Raw genomic sequence first — 23,741 nt, 5'->3', positions numbered from 1 at the left:
CAGAATCCATGACATTTTTAAATGATGGGAATTCAATCATGACTTTTCCCGTGGTGTGGTCCACCTAAGAATTGGGTTAGCTTCATTTTCGAGATCATGCCCTAAAATGAGCTGTCAAAATGGTTGGGCAGTGTGTACCACACACCATGTATATAGATGGTGTAGGTATGTGTCATGCGAAGACAAACGCTGATGCTCCTTGAGCTCAGAGTTGTACGAAGTGTTCAAAGGAGATCAAAGTTACATGGCCCCTACAGTGATGTACTTATTATATACACACCCTTCATCCATTTTTTGAGATCATCTCAAGGGATTATACAAAAATGAATCATATCCAAAGATCATCTGGACCACACTACAAACAGAAGCGGACATAATGATTGTCACTGTTAAAAAATTCATAGGCCCACCATAACGTTTATTATCATTGGTAAGGTCACAAAGACTTCGATGAAAAGGAAAAACAAATTTTATATTGATCCAAAACTCCTGTGACCCCCAAAAGGGTTTCAATAGTAGATGTTCAATCCCCCAATTTTATATTGATCCAAAACTCCTGTGACCCCCAAAAGGGTTTCAATAGTAGATGTTCAATCCCCCAGAGTTTTTCGCAGTGTGGTCTACTTGATAATATAACACATACCTCATGATGGGACCCACATAATTTCGCGACGTTAATATACCAGCTGTATAGCTGGTGTGTGGTACACCAGCCAATACGCTTCCAGCCTTTTCAATCGTATACCTGTGTGGTGATTGAACGCCTATCAATAATATCCACACCGTTCATTCATTTTGCCATATCATGGTGCGGCCATAAAATTTGGTAACGTCAACACACCACCGAGGTCGGTGGTGTATGGCACACCATGTAATCTGCATCTCCATCCCCATCAATTGGTACCTATATTAGAGATTTTTAGGTAGCCGCCTGGTTGCGTGTAGTATAGCATCGCCGATTAGGTGTGTCCTGGCCTCACCCAGGATGGTGCGACCCTTATCCTGAGGTCCACCTTAAAGTGTATATTTTATATTCAGCTGTTCATCTGTTTTTTCGTATCATTTTAGGGCATGAATCCAGAAAAAAAAATAAAGCAGATCTAAATCTCAAGTGGACCATACCATAGGAGACTGTGGTGATTGAACAACCCACCATTAAAAACTTCCTACATCCCAATATAATGTTTATTTAACCTTTAATCTGTTGATAAGGTCAAAAAAATCTGGATGAATGGAAAAAACAAAAAACAAATACCAACCTGATCCGAAACTTGTGTGGCCCGTGAAAAGTTTTTTACTATCAAACACCACTGTTTATTATGGTAAGGTCCACCTGAGATTTGGATCTGCTTCATTTTTAGGATCATAGTATAGAATGACCTAAAAAAAACAGATAAACTGCGTGGATATAGAATACATACATCAGGGTAAGCCCAACAAGGGTCCTTACTCTTACCCGGGTGGTAGACTCCCAGGAGTTTCAACACCTGGTCAAGGGTTCGAGTACCCACCAGTGGTGAAATCCCACGGCGTGCGTGTGTGGGGTGTGTGTGCGTGCGCGCGTGTGTATAAAAAATAAAAAAAAAAGAAGCCGCATTGGGTGAGTTTCGAGGCTGCATGAATCCGCTCCCTACATGGGATAAGATGTGGATCACCAAACCCAAAGACAATCCAACAGCCACGTATGAGGTCAGTTTGATACTGACGTGGTGAAGCTCACACACCACGCCTCCTAACATGACATATTCCATTTCCATCCATCATGTGGGTCCAACCATGTGAATGTTTTCCTAAAAATAAAAAACCCAGTCCATTCAGCATGTTGGACCCAATATTGGATGGGTTAGAGAACTTCAGCCATCAGAGCCGTACATTTGTTTTGCAAAATGTGGCCCATATGTCCACTGGATCAACCAGATTCTTGTTCTAGGGCATCAATATAGTGGTGCCGCTCTGATGGATGGATTGGATCTCGGACCTATCATGCCATGCTAGCATGTGTGGCATGTACATTTGCTTTTTTGCACACGTGTGGGCTTGGCAAACCTCTCATTATTAGGTATTAAACAGATGATAAATGAATACAAATGCGTTCGAAATGTACGATATTGCACTATTGTATTACCAAACGAAGAAAAAAGAGGTGTTCATTAAGAAGGATAGGTCTGTATATCAATTCCCTAACCAAAATAATACACGTCACAAATAATACAAACATGGGACACGTCTACAAGATCCAGACCGTTCAATAGGCAGGGGCTGCAAAAAAAAAGTCTAGCTCTCGTAAAAATCACACAAACTGAATGATCTTATCCATTCAATTTGAGGAATTTTGTTTGTTGGTTACGGACCATTGATAGCTGAGCATCTGCAGACTAGCGGTTGGACGGTTAGAAGTGTTGTTGTTCAATCTGAATGCATAGCTATACGCATAACGAACAGCCCAAATTCAGTCAAACATATGCAATTAAATTTAGTATATGAGTATGTCAAAGTTATATTGGACTTGAATCAATTAAATGCTTATAACCCAGGCATGAAATAGCTGAATTAAAACCAAACATGTGAAGATTAGCTCTACTAATTGTCTAAACGATCAAATGATTTTAAAAAGGAAATGTTAATATTTCATAATGTGATATTTTTATCATGGAATTAAAGAAATATCTTTCAATTATAATAGTGTATCAAGTTTCACGGTGAAACAATAAGAATAGGATATGATTAAAAGTAAGGCTAGAAAGCCTATTTCGACTAAAGGTTAAAAAAAAATAAAAATAATATATATATATATATATAAAGCAAAGGAGAAGAATAAATACTTAACATTGACTTGTGTTAGTAAAATGACCGTAGAAAATATCATATGGTTGTGGTGTGAAGTCAGCAAGGTGTGACTCATATTTTATCAAGTAGGAACTTGATATTCAAAGGACTAGACGACAATAGTCATGGATATTTAACCTACTCTTAATATGTACTGCAACAATGTGCTGAATATCAGTGATTCTAAGTTAAACTAATGATTCCGAACTTATTACAATATGATTAGACGTAAGTGAAGTAACTAAACCTAAAAAAGCTAAACCAAGAGATAAGTAAGGTTGCTTTATTGAGAAATTGATCATTTGTGGCGAGAGCCTAAAGCTTGTCTTCAGGTGCTGCTTTTATAGGCTTTTGGAAGTCAGTGGACTCGTCATGGTTTTCGCATGAATATTTGATTACATAGCAGCCACATCCCAATAAGATTTGGAATCCTTACCATATAATGTCATATGTGTACGATTGCCTTTTAATTATGAATAATTTTTCGTTATTTGTTCTTAATTTCTTATTGCCTTTGGGAAAATTTTAAATGTCCTTAGAAAATTTTTCTTTTTTATTTAATTTAAGATAGCCTAGTTGTGTATTAGTTGGATTACGAAGAACCAAGCATCAGCACATCTTTAGAAGCTTCCTTAGCACACTACGAGTCACATATGTCGATCATGCATCGGTCACATGCCCTGCAAGTAATGTCCACATTTTTTAATATACATGTGCATACTGTTCTGAGGTCTCCTTTTGATAGGCTATGTTGATGCGAGTACATTTTCATCAATCATTGGAACAAAATTAGGATTGGTATGCTGATCAGATCAAACTTGTATTAAAAAAAAAAACTGACAGTTAGAAATAAAATTCAACGTACATGGAGGCAACATGGCAGACGGGTGAGTTGCTAGTCTCTCTAGCAAACGGCCCTTCAAATCATGCATCAAGCGAGGATAATGAACTACCATCTTCCAAATGGGCCATCATTGAAAACATCATCTCACTCAACGGTGACCATTTCAAACATGCAGGCCCCTGGTTCAAGATCTCATAGACAAGCTAAAACAAAGCCAAACACTGGAAATCAGAATCCGTTGTGTATAAATGACATTTAACAGGCATGTTCCTGAGCGAATCAAATATAAAGGTATATATGAACTTCATATTACATGTATGATCAGTCCAAAAGAAAACAAGTATATTTCTCCAACCCAATTACATGGATCTAGTTGGATCGGACGAATTGATTTTCACCAACTTGTTATAAAAAGAATCAAATGATTATAATACCTCTATAATCTCAGATTTGTGTAACAACAGCGTATTAAGTGGGCATCTCAAAATGCTATTTTCCAAGACTGAAAGTAACAGATGGCTTTTCTGTCTAGTACAATGGTGAAATTCAATTTCCACAACATTCCATCTACACTTAATTGGTCCCTCCTCCCTTCTCTGAGTGTTTCTCATGTGCAACATCACTTGGTAGATCGGGTCCTTGAGGAATCTTTCCTGGAAAATTAGTTGTCGAGGAATCCAATCCGATCATACTGCATGTAGAAGAAATATTGAATCAGAATCAAGGTTTGAAGTATCGTCTGTAATCGCCTGATACAAACTGGTTTCGTCCATAAATGAAATGGCCCAATACAGGGTGATATGACCCAGTTTCAGTGGTGACTGATACAGTTAAGGAAACCAATTTCCAATCCTTGGTTAGAATTGAATTACAACTAAGTGGAAACTGCAAAGATCAATAAAAGGAGGAATGATGTGCAAGCCCCTCAGGCCTGTGTTTAAACGTCATACAAGTGGGGCCTATTTTTCAGTTATCTTGGCATTCATCTAATGGGGCCCACATCCTGGATTGGTATATCTTAGCCATCAAATCTTTGATTTTTTTTCTTTTCTTTTCTTTCTCTTTTTCTTTCTAAACTGTCAATCTGCAGGCCAGTCAAGGGGTTAGGATTGTCTGTGGGCCCTCCCACATGCAGAAAGGGGCCAAACACAACTATGACATTGATCATTGAAACAAAGACCCCACCTGTACAAGCTCAGCACCCAAGGATATCATGCATATCCGTGGGTAGAGAATCATGTAATTCCTTTGAAATAATGCTCTTGAAGAAGTTTCGTGGAAGAAGCTCACCTTGTATCGACCATGACCATTGAACGGAGCTCACAATTGGCAAAGCTGTGGAGCAGATGAGGAAAAAGAGCAAACTCTAGTTAGGTCTGTCTGATCAGGCCAATAAGCAAAATATAATCACATGTAAAGCTCGAGTTTTGCTTATGATGTGTTCTTGGAGCATGATAAAAGATGAGGGTGATTATAAAAAAGGGAAAGGGATGGTATTTCATATGGGGGAATGTTGATATAGCATACATTCGAGCTGCGTGGTGCCACTAGTGATGTTTATGCGGAATCCAAACCGTGCATCTGGTGAGCCTTCTCATGTTCAACTAAGAATCATCCTAATCCGAAACTCAAGTATGAAACACAAAAGAGGGCAATGTAAAATCATACCTAGAAGAACTATTTTCACATGGTGTGGCCCACCTTAGTTTTGGTGTCCCTTCATCCTAGTGCGACACACCTAATGGATGGGTTGGATAAATATATAGACAACACCATGGACCCCACATTCCATCTGGAAGTTTCTATGGTGGGGTCACTCTCCCCATGTCCCCCATTGTGCTCTTTGGTGTGGCTGACCTGAGTAATGGATCAGTTTGGATTTTGATACTAAGGTCTACCATGTGGTGTGTGTGGATGGCACTCGTGCATAACAGTGGCCCCACACAGCTTGACCAAATGGTAACTACCGTATGTTAATCATTCCCTCATCTATTTGAATTTCGCTGATAATTAAGGCGGCCCCAAGTAACTAGGACGGACCATGACGATGATCGTGCTGATAAATGGACAGCCTTTATTAGATGTGGCAAAAATACAAGGAAAGAAGAACAAGTGGAGAGGCAAAGACGATTCAATCTTAGCAACACTCATTGAGTCATCACAGGTTCTTCATTTAGATTATCCACATCCATTAAAGGCAGCTGTCATCTCCAATGAGATAGATGATCATGTGTGGCCATGAAAGTCTGTTGGTTGCATTTCTAGCCCTCACATCAATCTCTTCGCATGTCTTTGTATCTTTCCATGCTTGGGCTTTTAGTATTCAGAGAATCTCCACATTTCTATTATTAGTATTTATTTATTTATTTCAAATATTGTCAATTTTCTATTGCATGCCACCAACTCGAAGCCTTCTATGTGAACCTGGTTTTGTGCTAAACTGAGAAAATGTCACGCCGACAAGTAGCATGCACATCTGTAAGAGTGTCTACACCGAAATGAACATGTCATCTTTCTAATCCAATAATTACAGATGTGCCCTGGTTAAAGATGATGGTAAAAATGTACAATGAATATTTGAAATGAAAATGTACTAAGGCTTTGCATTCACAGGCAGCAATTTTGATGTACCAATCTCGGGACCAAATTACTGAAACATAATGATTATTTAACAATGGAAAATTGACAGAGAAAATTAAGAAATTGAAAATGTAATATCATAGATAAAGCAAAAAATGCCTCATGGAACACTTACTGTTTGCTAATTTCTTCCTTAACTAAGGGATGACAATCATTTCCGAACGTTTTTAGGGTATGAAACAAGAATCCACTATGGGTAACAATAGCAATCTCCTTTTCTTTGCGCGTCCACAACCTACATGAAATAAATAAATAAAAGAAGAAGAAGAAATGAAATTGATAACAAATCGCTGAACGTATCCATCTGGCAATGTTCAATTAATATATAAAACATCTAAAGACATTATTTTTCCCCCCTTGAGAAAGTAATGAAAATATATTAAAATCAGAGAAGGGGAAGAGAATTCCCAATACAAAGATGGGCCCAGGCAGTCCCACAAAGCTAAAAAGGAAACATTCGAAGAACCAGAACTAGGAGACAAGATTGGTCATTCCATAAGTTATTCAATGATTAGCTCATAGGGGCAGGTGGGGTCTTCTGGGGACCGCAGACATATGGGGCATGTTGGAGACAACAAAGGAGAAATTAGAATCAAAATACCTATTTCAGGTCCTCTAAGAGTTAAATATAAGCTGGAGTGCTCTTGGTAGGAATGGAGGTACTTAGAATGTCCTTCTCAGGTCATCTATTAGTTGAAGGTCATTCAGTCATCGCACTTATGGCCTGTTTGGATTGAAGGTAAATTAAGGGAAGCATTTAGTTTATGCAACAAGATGTTTCCACTTGCTTGGGATGTGGAGAATGCCTCATCAAACTGTTTGCCTTTGCCTTTCCCACCTCAACAAGGGAGTAAAACCTTTTTCATTTTTTCATTTTTTCAAAAAGTTAAATGGTGGTAAAAGAGTTTGACTATGTGATGTTTTAAATGGCAAGATTGGAGAGAAAAGAAGTTTCCCTTTGCGAGATTGCAACCCAAACACTTTCGAATGCAAAGGAAATGCATTTTCCAAAACTTTTCTTTAACAAAACAAACAAATGCAAAGGGTTGGGGATTTAGGAACGGCATGGGGGTGGGGTAGGTGGAGGCTGACCTTGATGGCAGTGCTTTGGGCTTTTTGGGGATTTGGGAATGGATGTTGCTTTCAGAACGAAAGAGTCTCTTTTGAGGCTACTATCAGGAAAATCATGTGGCTTATTCTTCTTCGGAGGCTTGTGTCATAGTCCCCTAGGCAGCTATTGTCTTTGTTTTCCTGTTCGGGCTCTTTGTATTCTTTTCTTGCCTTTGCAAGTCTTTCAATAAAATTTTGTTCTCTCTCTCAAAAAAAAAAAAAGTGCAGAGGGTTTGCTTCCCCAGTGTTTGATTTCAATTTACAATCCACTTATATCACAATTTTGCGATCCCTTGTATTCCCCTAGTTTGTCCCCAATCCAACTAGTCTGTAAGTACATTTGGTGAACTGGAGCATTACACCAATATCATACATATCTTGGATTGAAGCCATGTCCTCAAGGTGTAAAGAAGCACCATTCAAATGACCTATAGGCTCAAAAACAAGGACATTGATGGAGGTTGGAGTGTGGGTGTGGTGATAAGGGGAAGGGGATGTTTTAAATGGAAAGGAATCTCGGAGTATGTAGAAGGGTCAACCATTATTGGGAGGCATGACATTTAAGGTGGGTTGTGGCTGAAGGGTCCCTTTTTTGGGGAAGACCTTCAAATCGAGGAAAATTCTCTTGCTGAGAGATTCCTTAGATTCTATTCCCTTGCCATATTAACATCCTTGTAAGAGATTCCTATGAACTTGAGGGTGATAAGATTGTGTGGTTGCTTCATTTCAGTTAGACTTCAAAATTGACATGGCGGTTGAACTCATTGATTTTCTTAATCAGGGCTCCTATACCCCTTTGAAAAGGATAAACATAAAGGGGCCCCTCGCTTCAAAATTTGAAGCTCCTCTAAGCATTTCCTCAAGTCAATGTGCTTGGTGGTGACTCCCAAGCCCCCATGGGACGAAAGTGTTGGGGACTTGCACTCCCCCTCGCATGGGGGCATTTTTTGGCCTGCCAATACACAGAAGATTTTAATGCTCGATAATCTTCAAAGAAGAAATTGGTCCCTTCCCAACATTTGCTTCATGTGTTGAAAGAATGGAGAATCAATTAATCATCTCTTCATCACCGCTTGAATTATCTGGTCCTACTTCCTTTGCCTTCTTGAGAGCAATTGGGTCATTCTGGGTTTGATCACGAACCTTGTGTGTGGTTGGAATAGTGGGCTAGGCTTTGAGGCAAGATCTTATGAAGAATGCTTTCATACACAAGCATGTGGAGAACAAGGAAAGGAACAAAAAATGTTTCAAAATAAACATCAAGCTTGGCCCAACTGGCCAAAAGTAAGATTCCCTATGTAAATTGGGTTTTGCTCTGAAAATTTTCAAAGGAATCCCCATTTCTGGTCTCCTTTGTAAGTGGATGGGGTTATCTATGACTATGCCTCCCTTAAAACCAAATTCTGGTAACCACCTCCTACAAGTTGGTGGAACATTGACAGGAGCTCCTTGGGTTAACCTGGGGGGCTCAGTTAGTCAAACAACCATTTACTCCAAAGGCTTAAGCTGTCAGAGTGTGGTGTATCAATGTATATCAAGGGAATTTATCACTTCAACACTCCTCCACACGTGCGAGGTGGGAACTCCGCACGGGAACATATTGACGAAGGTGGAGGGACACTCACACCATAAATAGGGCCGGGCTTAATTTCCCGGTTCTTGGGCCGGACCTGATTTTCCTGACCCCCTGTGGGAGAATAATATATGAGCGAGGCATATTTGCTGCTCTCGAGATTCGAACATAGGACCTTCCACTCTGATACCAAGTCAAACAACCATTCACTCCAAAAGCCTAAGCTGTCAGAGTGTGGTGTATCAATGTATATCAAGGGACTTTATCACTTCAACACAATTATCATGGGTGTTTCAAGGGGTGAGTATGATATTAAGTTCAGCTTTTATGGGTGGAGACAGAAAATTCAAATAGAGCAAGTTGTTGGCTATTAAAGTTGGGGTGGAGATTTTCACTAGTAGGGCAGGTGGCCCTTTGATGGTTGAGGATGACTCTTCTGATGCAAATCGCTTGGGCTTCCTGGAGATGTGCTCCCCTTGGAATCCAGCTTTTGTTTTCAAGGGTTAAGGATGTGCTCCTGTTCCATGGAAATATGGACATTAGCTATCCCTAGATAGACTAATGTATCAACAACTACCTCCCAAGGATGTCGTTTCATTGATATTCTCTTTGTATTAGGGACTCTTATCCATGCTTTGGCATTTCTTTGCATCTTTCCCCCTTTTTGTTTTTTAATAATCTCTCTTTGTTACTGACAAGAAAAAAAAAAAAAGAGCAAAAGCATCAGCTCAATTGAGTTACATTTCCTAACAGAAAACAAGAAGCATGAAAGTAATCTGAATATTGGCAAATTCAAATGATTTACCTCAAAAAGGCTGCCTTGCTACACTTACCTGTAAATTATTATGCCTCAGCAAACTTCACATATGTTTTATTGATCATCTAAGGTGCTCAAGGTGAAACATTAGAGAGGTTTAATGTTTGGATACGAGGAAAAGCATGGAAACCCAAGGAAACGGGAAAGGTACTCCACCAAGCAATCATATGACCCTTTCCATAGTTTGGATTCTAATGCAAGGGCATTTTCACACTGGGCTTGAGTGGGGTTGCTTGTGAGATACAGGGGCACACTCGGAGTAGGCGGCCCGTGTGAGGTGGGCGGCTCGTGTGAGTCGGGCCCCACCCGTGTGAGGCGGTTAGCTCATGTGAGGCGGTATCCAAGTGATTTGGGGCCCTTGAAGGGGGTTCGGCCGAGGTCCTAACCCATGAGATGTGAGGCCTGGGCTATGAGATAAAGGGATTGATTCGCCATGCTCTAATAGTTCGAGCTTTTAGAGCAAGTGGTTAATTGTCCTGCATCAGATTCTCAAGCACAAGATACGAGGTGACTATTGTGACATGCGTATAAGATTTTCATTTGCTATCCAAACAAGGCCCCCAGGGACATAATCAATAAATAATGATAGAGATTTCCTCCCACACCAAGATTCCTCGAAATCCAAACATGCCCTTTAGGATTGAGGAATATATTTTTCTAGTTGAGATTTTCTTGGCCAAACAAGGATAGAATTAAAAATGAATTCATTCGAGGGAACTTAGGAGTAGAACCAATAGGTAAAAAGATGAGGGAACATGGTTTGCCCATGAACAAGAGAGACCAAGAACTGCACTAGTAAGATGGTGTGAGTTGGTTCAAGTTAAAGGCTATAAAACGGCAAGGAGAAGGCCCAAAAGGCTATGAGTAGAGGTGGTAAGAAGATACTTGAGGACTTACGGTTTAACTGAGGATATGGTCCATGATAGAGTGGAATGGCATAATAGGATTTGTGTAGCCGACCTCAATTAGTAGGTGTAAGACTTTTAGATGATGATGATGAGTTCTACATTCAGCATTTGAGTTTCATAGGCTTTAATTTTTATGAGGGCCTAAATGATCAATTCAGTTCAAAATTGCAATTACGATTCTGTATTGACTATGGCAGTTTCAAACCTATGTGGCTATGTTATAACAGTGAAAAAAGTATCACCAGTTCAAAAACTTCCTTCCCCTAGCTGCAACTTCTTCGGTTGTCTCTCTAATGTCAGCCTTCCACAAAATGTCTTCATCACTCTCTATCTGAACAGAAGTACAACAAAACTCTATATGATGCTTCTATAAGAAAATAAGGATGACAGAAACACTATTTGTAAAGAGGTTATTTCTCGATATAATAACTAGAACGTGTTTACTCCTTAGAATTATATCATGAATGCCAAAAAGGTACTCGCCAGTGAAAAATCAACTGCAGGAAAAAGCGGACGGTATTCACTTATGCTTCTCCTCTTATCACACGGATGAACTCCCTGCAGTCGAAAGAAATCAAAAGAAAGAATCACAATGTATCAAATGCAAAAAGAAAATCAGATCATAGAAACTTCTCATCTACCATTGTTTTCATTTACTTTGACAATGTGAAATTCAAAACCCATCCATCAAATCTAATAGAGAGCTTTGCTAAGTCCACAAGTGTACACATCCCACATGTGCCAGCACAGCACATTGGTTTGAGATCCAATCCATTCATTATTATGTAGACGCTCTCTCCCAAGAATCAGGTCAGTCCAGTCATCAAGTGGGACAGTTTACAAAGCAAATGTACTACTGAAAAAGAACAAAGAAAAGAAGAAAAAAACACTTGGTTGAAGTTTCCTTACTCATCCAACTGCTACTAACATTGTCGCCCACCTGCTGAATGGACCAGACTTATTTTTGGGAGAGGAAATCTACACAGTGAGACCCAACTGATGGATGGCTTGGATATTGCACCTGTTGGCTGTGCTGGCACATGTGGTAGCGTGTAGATGGTATTCCTTGTCCATGAGTTTGGCTTAGCAAAGTTCTATTGCCGCCATCTGTTTTGGGTCTGTTAAATGTGTTAAAAACACAGGGCCTGTATATGGAGTGCTTGAGGCATATAACAAGCTTTTGTTGTTGATGAGAATTATTGAATAATGCATTGGAAGCAAGATGGACTTATCAAGGATTAGTGTTGTTGTATGATGAATGGCATCAAAAGCTCATGCAAACAAAATCTATACTTAGTCGATGTTGATATGGGCATGAGCTCTATATTTTATGAGCAGACCACATTTATGTAGGTTCCTTTCTAGTTTTGACTTTGTTCCAGTCATGTGAATCATTCCTCTATAATGGGTAGATTTACCTACTATCGTGTTCATTACCATCGGGTAGTTTTCCACTCAATCACTTGTGGGCATGGATTATGAATATGAAGAACTATTTCTAAGATATTTCCTGTAATTATTTACCACCAAAAAAAAAAAAAAAGTCTTTAATCGTTATGCATACCAATAGTGGTTCTCACCTGCGAGCAGGACCGCAGGGAGCATTCATGCGGTCAAACTCAGGTGGGCCCCACCATGATATTGTGAGGACATCCATCCCGTCCATCAGATGTCTCACATCATAAAAACCCCTGGGCCCCAAAACCACACCAATTCAAAACTCAGGTAGGCCACAACACAGGGAAGGTGGGAGTGGACGCCCACCATTGATTTTGTTGGCCCCACTGGAGTTGTAAAGCTTCATGAATTTTTGTTCATCCAAGCCAGATGAATGACCTGAATGGTCTTGATACTATATACAATATGGTGGGCCTCACACACAAATCAACAGTGGGCATCCTGTCTCATCTTGTTCCCTGTGTTGTGGCCCATCTGAGCCATGGATCTGATTGATTTTTGGTCCCCAGGAGGTTTTCTGAGGTGACACATCTGATGGACAAGATAGATATCATCAAAACATCATGGTGGGGCATACCTGAGTTGGACCACACTCAATGCTCCACACGATCTTGCCTGCAGGTGATCATTCCTCCACATACCAAATGTTCCCGGCATGTTTCCACTGCAACAAAGGGCAGGCAATTTAAACTTGAAATTGCAGAATGATTGCTGTTCCCTGCATTTGCCACCATTAAAGGAGCTACATCCACCCCATCAACATAGCCGTCACCACCAAAGACTCCCACCGCTGTTTGCATTGTCCTGCAGCAGAATTGCAAGCAATCATAAACTAAAGTAGCATGCATTCGATAAAGGAAAAAAGGATAGTAATGTTGCAAAAAAGATTCACAATTGCAAGCACTGATTTCAAATGGTTCCAAACAAGAATCTTAAATGTTCCCAAGTTGTTACCTTAGCAAAGGAGAAGTAATCACTAAATCAATTCTCTTAGCAAGTCCGGATGCCCGAACATGCTTACGCAAATTATCAACCTGTTACAGTACCGTGAAATTTCATTAAGCATTTTTATTACATGGAAAGACACAAGAAGCTAAGGAAAACCAGCAGTTTGGCTACAAAATATTCTGCATAAATGATGATATGAACATATGGAGCTGTGTTGAGCAAAATTTATAAAGTTGGGAGGTTGAGCTTGGAGAATGGACATGCAAATGCAACTACCTGGTATTTTGGCATGGCAACTACCAGTGCCACGCCAAAATGAGAGTAAAACAGACAAATTTCTTTCTTTGCCATTGTCCTTCACAAGAAAAGAATTTTTTTTTTTTTTGAAGGATCACAAAATTTATATTAAAAGAAGAAAAAAGATACAGAAATAGCAGGGCCGCTGAGGAAGTGTACCACCTAAGCTCCAAGGAAAAGAAAATTACATCCCTTTAGATTATCTACATTTGCGGCCCACTCTAAGATTAACTGTTTTGCTCTACGCACTAAAAGCTCGACCGATTTGGAATCATTTCTGAAACCTCTTCCATTTCTTTCTTCCCATACAGCCCACCAAACAGCCAGAAGGCAAGGTGTTCTGTAACGGTGATGGTGGCCGTAATGGCCACCAACGTTACCTTTACGATACGGGTCGTAACAGCTGTTACGGCCCCCGTAACGGCCATTACGGTCTCTTTTTTTATTGAAAAAAAAAAAAAAAAAACCCTGAAAAACCTGTATTTACCCCGTAATGTTGATTAAAAAGTATTGAAAACCTGTATCTACCCCATAACAGACAATTACAGGGCTGTTATGGCCTTTATAGGGGACGTAACATGCCGTTAACAGCAATTACGGGTCATTTTCTTCCATAACGGTTGTTACGGCCTTTACGACCCCATAATGTGTAATGGTTGCCACCATTACCTTTACATAACGGCCTTTACGACACACCATGCCAAAAAGGCTATTCTCCAAATTGGAGTTCTTCGCTTTCCTAGGCTGACATCGTGCCACACCTTTAACAGCCGACCTGTTGTGTCAGGAAAAGACAATTTGATTCTGAAAGGACTTAAGATTTTTGGCCAAATCTTATTTATATAGGAGCAATGAACAAACAAGTGATCGACTATCTCTTCATCCACCATACAACATAGACACACATTAGGTAGGATCACCCCCCTTTTCCTCAAATTGTCAACCGTAAGCACCTTTTTCCCGACTAGCCACCCAAAAAACGCTATCTTAGGAGGGACCGAGTAGTTCCAAATCTGGTTTGTTATAGGTTCTTCATCGGGGAAGGGATTGCTAACCGGAATTTTGTAAAATGACTTAACCGAGAATAACCTGGAGTTATCAGCCCTCCATATTAATCTGTCTTCACTAAAAAGATCCGGCTTACTTTTGGAGATTCGATCGAGGGCCACATACTCTGCGATCTCCCAATCCTGTAAATTTCTTCTACATTCCAGATTCCATACCAAATCCCCACCGGTTAATGAAAGACACTTTACTACTGATATGGCTTGGTTTGGAGCGATGCGGAAAATTTTTGGAAAGTTCACTTTTAGAGCTACTTCTCCCACCCATGTATCTTCCCAGAATTGAACATTTTCTCCGTTACCAATTTCGAAACCGATACCTTTGAGGACCTCCTTTTTCATGGATAGGACACCCCTCCAGAGGGCCGAGGCCCCATAAGAAGAAGAGTCCTTGGTCCACTAGCATCCCGTTGAGCTTCCATACTTACTTTTGATTAACTTGTTCCATAGACTCCCACGTTCTGTCCCAAATCTCCATATCCACTTTCCTAAAAGGGCCCAGTTCATTGTCTTGAGAACTTTCATCCCAACACCTTCTTCTTGAATGTGCTTGCACACCTCCTTCCATTTTACCAAGTGGGATTTCTTTTTCTCCTCTTTCCCATGCCATAGAAAGTCACGTTTAGATTTTTCAAGGATAGCCAGGACCGAGGTAGGACATCTAAATAGGGACATGAAGTAACAGGAGATTCGATAGAGCCGACTTAATTAGGGTGATACACCCCCCAAACGATAAATATTTGCATTTCCATCTAGCAAGGTATTTCTCGAATCTGTCTATGGCCTTGTCCCAAAGATATTTTGGAGGCTTTCCAATGCACAATGGAAGACCAACGAAGGAGGTCGAGAAGCTGCCTGTGGAACAGTTAAAGAAGTCGGCGAAATATCTAATGTCTTCCTGTTCCATGTTTACCCCGTACATCTTGGTTTCAGCCATGTTAACTCTCAAACCGGAGACTGCCTCAAAACATAGGATCGTTGTGCACAAATTGCTCACCCTCTCCTGATTTGCTTCACTGAATAGCAGCGTGTCATCCGCAAATTGAATATGTGAAATCGGATTGTCCATGCCCTTTACTCTGATACCGCTTAGAATACCTTCTTCTTGTCCTTTGATTAGCATTCTGGATAAAGCCTCCCCGACTATAAGGAAAAGGAAAGGCGATAGCAGGTCCCCTTGGCGTAATCCCCTAGAGCTTTTGAAAAAGCCTTTTGGGGAGCTGTTTAGAAGAACAGAGAAGTGTGTGGATCCCACGCACTCCCCTATCCACCCTTTCTATTTCTCACTGAAATCCATACAAGATAACATATACTGAAGGAAGCCCCAATCCACATGGTTGTATGCCTTCTCAAGATCAAGCTTGCATAGGATACCCTTTGATTTGGATTTGTGGCTGGAGTCTAAACATTCATACGCTATTAAGGCACTATCAATGATTTGTCTACCCGGAATGAATGCGCTCTGATTTCCAGATATAACATTCTCTACCACCTTCTTTAAACGAGATGCCATAATTTTTGCTAGGATCTTGTATGGCCCACCAATTAGAGTTATCGGTTTAAAATCTTTAAAGCAAGCTGCACCAGGAAATTTAGGGATTAATGCAATGAAAGAGGCCCCGAGCCCTTTAGAGAAATGCCCTCTTTCATAGAATTCGATGAAGAAATCCATAACGTCACTCTGAAGTTCTTCCCGAAACATCTTAAAAAATAGGATTGGGAATCCATCTGGCCCTAGAGCCTTATCTCCTCCTAAGGCGTTCACTGCTACCTTGACTTCTTTCGATGAGAAAGGGGACTCGAGATCTTTGTCGTCAGCTTCCAATAACCTGTCAACCTGCAGGAGGTCTAAACCAGGCCTTTTCCAGTCCTCTCCCTAGAGCAAGTTGCTGAAAAATCTAATTGCCTCTTCCACAATTTGATCTTTATCTTCAATGCGAATGTCGTTCACCACTATGCTATTGCTCCTGTTGTATCTAAGATGCGTGCTGGCTACGCTGTGAAAAAACTCTGTGTTTTTGTCCCTCTCTAATCCATTTAGACCGCGAGCGTTGTCTACAAGCAATTTCATCTTCTAACACTCTAGCTGAAATATTTTGGATAATCTGAATTCTATTTGTCAATTGATCTGTTGACATAGAACCTCCTTCTACACTGAGGTCAATTTTCTTGCAGGTTCGACAACAACAATTCCATTTCCCTTGCCCTTATACACGATTCCTTCGCTCTCCACTGTTTAATCTTCTCCTTTAGTAGTTTCAGTTTGCTGCTCAACCTAAAACTAGCATAGCCTTCCACTTCAAAACCAAACCACCACTCTTTTATAAGTTGTGAGAAACCTACTATCTTCAGCCATGAAATTTCGAACCCGAAAGGTTTCGAGCCCTAACTTTGATCTTCAGCTGCAAGAATCACCAGGCAGTGGTCTGATGTGGTTCTCGGAAGGACCGACTGGGACACTAAAGGAAATGACTCAGTCCAATCGGTGGAGACCAAAAATCTGTCCAGTTTGGAGAGAATCGGCTTCAACCCCCCGTTGGTCTAGGTGAATCTTGAGCCTAGCAGGGGAAGGTCCACTAGCTCTTGGTCATTGATCCAAGAAGAGAAAGTCCGCATTGCTAGAGTAACCTTGGTGTCGTGGGACTTCTCTTCGGCATATCTCGTTATATTGAAATCTCCACATAAGCACCATGAGCCGTCAAATTTGCAACTTGTAGCACTAAGTTCCACCCAGAAATCGTTTCTACTGTCTTCCAAATTAGGACCGTAGACTAAGGTAATAAGACAACAGAAGTCGAAGGAGATGTTTCTAAGAATAATTGAAAGAGAGAAATCTCCTTTCCAACTATTGTCGAGAGACCATATAGATGATTTCCACGCCACTAGGATACCTCCCGCATTACCAGTAGCCTCCAACACTACCCATTTTGCATCTTGAGCCTTCCAAAGAGAGCCCATCAGCTGATCAGTAAAATTTTAATCCTTTGTCTCCTGGAAACAAATCACATCTGGATTGTTTTGCCTTTAAAAAAAAAAAAAAACATCTGGATTGTTTTGTCCGCATGTGTCTTTGAGGAGTCTTCTTTTCTGCTTCAACCCGACTCCTCTAACATTCCACGAGAGGAACTTCATAGAGAAACCGAACTGCCCCTTTTACCTACATTCTCTGTTCCCAATTTGAAGCCAATGGATGAACTGAGAGTAGATGTAAGGCTGTGGAGTTCCCTGTTGCTTGCTGCTCGGTCTAGAGGGATGTTGTCTAGGAGATCTTGTTCCTAGTAACGGTCAACCTCGGGTCTCAACACATTGGAAAAGGGCTATGTAATCTTTTGGACTGTCCCCGAACAATAGCCCTAAAGATCTTCCCACGTGTCCAATGGCATCTCTGATCCATTTTTTCCTTTGGATGACGTCAATCAACTTGGCCCTCTGAGAGTCAGCATCCACCTTCATCAATTGAGTGTTCTCCGTCTCTTCTGATATTTTTCCTACCCGAATCTGCAAGGGCTCTGCTTCAATGAAGCCTTCTACGCTTTCCTCCTAAAAAAGAGTGGTTAGTACTAGCTCTGACGTGCCGCTTCTGGGAGAAATGGGAGAGGATAATGAAATGGTTGGAGAATCCTAATTTTCCAAATTCCACGACCAGAAGTCGAGATCGGGAGATTCTTCTACCTCCCACATAAGTGGCATCGTTCCTGTGGTGAGGAATGGATCGTGGTTAGCCCACCAGTGTGGATTGGGGGGCTGAGGATTGCTTGGACCCGATTGACGCAGAGGCGAGGTGATCTTCTAGGTCACCCAAGGATGGATCGAGAGAGGGGTTTCACCTTCACGAGAGAACTCCTCCGCAAAAGGCGCTGAGGCTTCTCGAGAGATTGGCAGAAGAATAGGTTCAAAAAGAGGGTCAATGCATAAGGATTAGTTAAGATCGAAAGTTGTTGGGTTCGTGTGGTCCGAGGCACACTTATCTGACGAGAAATTGACTACTGACCCTACTGACACTCCCCAATCCTCCTCCGAGCCTTCGGCACATACACCGAACTTGCCACGCGGCCCATACTTACAAATCCAGGTCTGACGTTTCGGGTCTCTAAAAAACTCCGCATTGCTTGGGTGACGTGGTCGAAGCTCCTCCATCCGCATGGCTAAGAGGGCGTGAAGTGATGGTTGACACGTGTTGCGATTGCGAATCTCAAGGCCACGCGTCTCGCGATATGAAGCTTCTCTTACCGCTTAGTAGCTGTAGACATTTGTATCTACAGGGCTAGAGTACGAAAGGCTCAGTGCTCCTACGATGCACGGGATGCGTGCTCCTTCATCGGCTTCCATGGCTTCCCAAGAAAAGAATAATATATCCATATTACTTTGAGGAACTTGGTGAAAATACCCTTAAGACTCAAAAACTTCACAATCAATGAAAAATGCATGGGGACCACATGCCCAAAAACACTCTAAGCCTTTCCAAGCCCAACAAATACAAGATATCAAAGTTCTACAAGTATCCCTGTAAGCATCCACTTCTACAAATTTAGGACTTCATGTGACTGCTCAGGAATAAGAAGAAAATCTGAATCAGCTATGTAAACACAAAACAATTAGTGATGCATGATTGGTATGCCCATGAATGTCTTTCCACAGCCATGATAGATTCAAGAAACCAATTGCTACAACCATAGTTAAAAACTCAAAAACTAGACTCGACTAGATATTCAGCTGGGTTGGGTTGACACAGAGACTCGGAGGAGTCTTTACTTGACTCAAAATGTAATAATTTATTTTAGTAATTTTTATAAATATTCTAGGTAGTTTTATTGAGGTAAAACATAAAATATTTGAAGAACTAATAAACAACAGTCCTTGGCATGCTGATTAGGGATGTCGGTACTCCTAAGAAAGGTCGTGCATTCAAACCCTCCCTTCTACTTTTAAAAAATAAAAAATAAAAAAAATTTAATGTCTTTTCAGGTGAGTGACTTGGTTCGGGTCATGCTGAGTCACATCAAGATGACCGATTCATCGAGTTGACTCGCGGAGTCAAGACTGAATCACTCTCATGGTCAAGTTTCATGGTGACTCAGCTTGAAATATTGTCGATTTGAATTGACTTGGACCAGTTTTGAGTCAAGTCACTGAGGTTTAGAATTAATAACTGCACTAAAAGGAAGTATAAATTCATTATGCCTCTTTAAGAAGTGCGCTAAAAGTATGAGTTTATAATGAAAGGATAAAACAAGTTTGACTTCTTGAACAAACATGAGAAGAGCTGGGGCTAGAATATGAAAGGACACCAGAATCAGCTAGACATGAAACTGAAAAAGCTATCAGACATTACCTGCTCCCAGCCAAGAGGGGTAAGCTGTGCATCAAAAAAATCTGGAGATAAGTATGCTTGATAATTATTTTCCCCTTCTACATTGTGAATCCCTTGTGCATGTCTCACCTGTATGTATTGTTTTATAAGACCACGATGCTTTAAAGCTAGTGAAAAATAAGGCAATCTTGAGAAGATCCCTTCAAAAAAAAAAAAAAAAACGAAATAGCTCATAATCACAAGCATATCAATGCTTATATGGGAGAAAGAAAAAAGACAAAATCAATACAAACCAGGTGCAGAGTTTTACAACGGTGCAACGGGAACAAGTTTGGGCCTGCAGCGCCATCCATGTCTGCAATTGGACCAAGAAAGAAAAACCAATTTCAAGAGCTGTAAGAGACACAACGGCATAAGATAATCAAGTTAATGGTCTGAGGAAACAGCTTCTGATGATATTGAAAGCTTTACCAGAAGTATTTCGTCTTATTTTATATGTGCAACAAATTGCATCTATCAAATTGAAGACTGTTAGGATGCTAACTCCCTCAAAGGGATCTCATATCTTGTGAGTGGACCTTTATATATATATATATATATATATATATATATATTATCATTTCCTTCCATAAATACTTCTTGAATTACCTCGAATTATATGTTCCTCAGTGCATATTAAAAGAACAACATACACCAACTCAACATATCAAAAGCATAGCCTTTTCAGGGCTGCTTGTTTCCAACATAAAAGAATGGCACACATGTGGGATAGGGATGTGCATCAAGTGGGGCCCATCACATATGTGCGCTAGCTCAAAAATCAGGCTGGCCAAAGGTGCTCCATAACAGTAAACGGTGGCTGTAACAGCCATAGCCGTTACCATTACGATACGGGCCATAGCAGCCATTACAGATTTATTTTTATTTTTTCTTGAAAAAAAAATAAAATCTGTTTCAGTACTGTTAAAGAGCTGTTATGGGTCATTTTTTCTATAACGGCCTTTATGTAACTGTTTTGGCATACCACGGGCTGGCCACTCATCAGGTGGGCATAAGTGCATGTGGACAGTTTCAAGATATGGACTAATGGCCTGAATTAAGCATACAAATGTGGCTCACCTAACGAGAGAGTAGCACTAAAATTTCTCTTGCTAAAATGATCATGTTGAAGATTTCAGCATAATGTTTTGGGGCGAGTACAAAGAAAGCTTATATGTATTTCACATCTATGTGCAGCAAGCAAGCATGGAATAGAATCTTGTAGCTGAAAGTGTCCTGGGTGATCTTGTAACTGGTTGCGGTTTGGCTCAACCTAGATACCTACCCTTCCTATGTCACCACAGATTCCAAAATAGACAATATAATTAAGCTTGCATAAACAACCACAGCAGATTGTTTGTCAATTTGTTCTGGGTCAGCATACTCGCAGGAGGTGTTTCTCGCCAGCATCATGACACACAAATACGGAATGTAGAAACATGGTACATACAAAAACAGCACACTATAGATTATGCATCCTAGCAAGAAAGTCTCTTCCTCATCTTATTACCTATTGGTGCTACTCCTAAATTCCCTTGAATGCATTCATTTCTAATTCTATCCTTGCTCATCTTGCCTCTTTCCATCTAAACATCCTCCTCTCAGCTACACTCATCCTATGAATGTGTTGTTCCTTAACTACCTAATATTTTGTCCCATAAAGCATGGCTAGCCTGATAGTTATCCTATAAAATTTCCTTTCAGTTTGAGAGAGACACAACGATCATATAAAACTCTAGAGGCATGTCTCCATTTCTTCCACCTAACTTGAATTCAATATCCTTCTCATTCTCTCCACGCTCATGAATTATTGACCCAAGGTACCAAAAGTGGTTATTTTGGCAAACTTATTGGTGCAGCAATCTTAACTAATTCTAAAATTCCCATGCTTTAGAATTTTAAGGATTTAAAATTAGTCAAACTAAAGCATGGTACATTACCTGCTCCCAGCCAAAAATAAAATATAAAAAAATCTTGTAAATAAACTATGCCATCTGCAAACAACATATGTCATACACCATGGGATCTCTTCCTCCAAATGTCTCGTTAACTTGTTCATAACCAATGTGAGAAGTTACATGGCTCAATGCCGAACCCTAGTTCACCCTACAATGATTAGGAACCCATCTCTCCACCAATTGTCCTCACATTTGCTACTGCCCCCTCATACTTATCCTTGATCACGTTAATATATCCTCTTAAAACTCCTTTCTCTTCCAACACCCAACAGATTAACTCCCTACAGAGCCCATCTTATGCTTTCTCTAAGTCAATAAAGACCATGTGGAGACCCTTCCTCTCTCCTATATTTCTCCATTAATTGTTTAAAACCATAAACAAAGTAAGAAAGGAAAGGGGGAAATAAAAAAGATAACCAAACACCACCATTCACGCTTTATCAACTACTTATAATATAACAACCATAACAAAATTCTCTGCAACTATAACGGAATCAATTTCACTGATGTCAACACAGTTCCACAACAAAATTCATACACAAACAAAAAGAATCTAACGAAAAACCACAATACCCAGATGAGATTGCCTCTATATCGAACCACCAACACAAAAAATCTGAACCATAAACAGAAGCCACTGAAACAACTACACAACCACTCTAAGCCAATATTTGACAACAGCCACACTAACAAAATCTACCATCATCAGGGCAATGTGAAACTAGAACCCCACCCCCCACCCCCCCCTCTGGTGCATCCACCGTGAATAGTTGTCCTGATGAAGCGGCTATGCAAAAGCGAGCCCATCCAAACCACCCATCTCGGGGGTTCCTCTGTCAATGTAGGATTGGCTGTGCCCTGAAACCTCCCACACTGAAAGATCCTGTCTATCCAATGTCTGAACTTTCTCCAGACCATGCTGTATTGTTTCCTTAACAGTCTATTTTAAGCCATTGGTCAAAGGGCTAGGAGCTTCTAATTCGGGATAATTTTTAGACACCCCTCCATCAATGGTGAGTCCAATCATATCAACAATGTGGATCACCTAACCACGGGCCCCACTATATGGACATGGAGCAGCAGGGCCTTTAATTTACTAATTTCTCCACCACAATTCAATTTTTTTTTTCCAACACAAACTACAAATCCAACAAAAATAAATTAACAATACCCAAATCAAATATTTATTAAGAAGATAGAAATTCTAAAAATCTCCCAGATTAAAAGATCCTGTCTATCCAATATTTGAATTTTTTCCTGCTGGCTGTACTTTTTCCTTAACCGTCCATCTTTAAGCCATTGATCAAAAGGTTAGCAACTTCCAATCCGGGATAATCTCTAGGCAACCCTCCATCATTGGTGGGTCCCATCATAAAACCAGCCTAGATTACCTGACCATGTGCCCCACTACACCGACATGCCGCATCAGTACCCTACAATTCCTCCAGCACATTTCAAATTTTGAACACATAAACTACAAATCCAATGAAAATTAACAACACCCAAATCAAAATTCATCAGGAAAATGAAAACCCAAACATGAATTCTGCTGATTAACAAGAAAAAGAACATACCCAACAAAAGAAAATGAAGGAAAAAGCACCAAACAAGTAAAAAAAAAAAATGTGTGTATTTTTACATACTTGTGAGAGAGCTGCAACGGATAGTAGTAGCAGTAAGAGATGGGATTAAATAAGGTCTGGTCTTTGATCTGAAAATGGCTGAAAATGGATTGAAATTTGATGCTACCAAGCTTATTGGCATTTCTTTTTTCTTTTCCTTTTTTTTACAATTTTGGTGCACTTTTTTGAGCCTTTCGTGCACGCACGAGGCTCGTACTCCGAGTCTTCCTCTCTTTGAGCAATGAGGAATGATAACAAACAGCTGTTGTATCATAAGTTATGATATAGACATATTTTTATGATAATTTGGTACATATAGAAAATCT

At 40.3% G+C, this 23,741-nt stretch overlaps 1 protein-coding gene across 6 annotated transcripts; it reads right to left on the bottom strand.

The window, feature by feature from the left end:
* Positions 1–3,892: 3,892 nt before the first annotated feature.
* Positions 3,893–23,636, bottom strand: LOC131228590 (phosphoglycerate mutase-like protein 1). 6 transcript variants are annotated; one of them, XM_058224351.1, is made up of 11 exons: positions 23,437–23,634; positions 23,185–23,267; positions 20,090–20,151; positions 19,818–19,925; positions 13,131–13,210; positions 12,818–12,980; positions 11,202–11,276; positions 10,961–11,049; positions 6,426–6,545; positions 4,961–5,005; positions 3,893–4,361 (listed from the first exon to the last, which is right to left on the bottom strand). In XM_058224351.1, exons 3-11 carry the CDS (start codon positions 20,147–20,149, stop codon positions 4,244–4,246), a joined length of 858 nt encoding a protein of 285 aa, XP_058080334.1. In that variant the 5' UTR covers positions 20,150–20,151; positions 23,185–23,267; positions 23,437–23,634; the 3' UTR covers positions 3,893–4,243. The 6 variants fall into 6 exon arrangements, with proteins under 6 accessions (XP_058080334.1, XP_058080331.1, XP_058080333.1 ...); XM_058224348.1 differs by lacking the exon at positions 23,185–23,267 and having other exon boundaries at positions 20,107–20,189; positions 23,437–23,636; XM_058224350.1 differs by lacking the exon at positions 23,185–23,267 and having other exon boundaries at positions 19,818–19,996; positions 20,107–20,189; positions 23,437–23,635.
* Positions 23,637–23,741: the final 105 nt, after the last annotated feature.

The sequence above is a fragment of the Magnolia sinica genome, chromosome 16 (assembly GCF_029962835.1).
Source record: "Magnolia sinica isolate HGM2019 chromosome 16, MsV1, whole genome shotgun sequence".
NCBI classification, from domain to species: Eukaryota; Viridiplantae; Streptophyta; class Magnoliopsida; order Magnoliales; family Magnoliaceae; genus Magnolia; species Magnolia sinica.
This window is presented reverse-complemented; position numbering and strand designations above follow the sequence as displayed.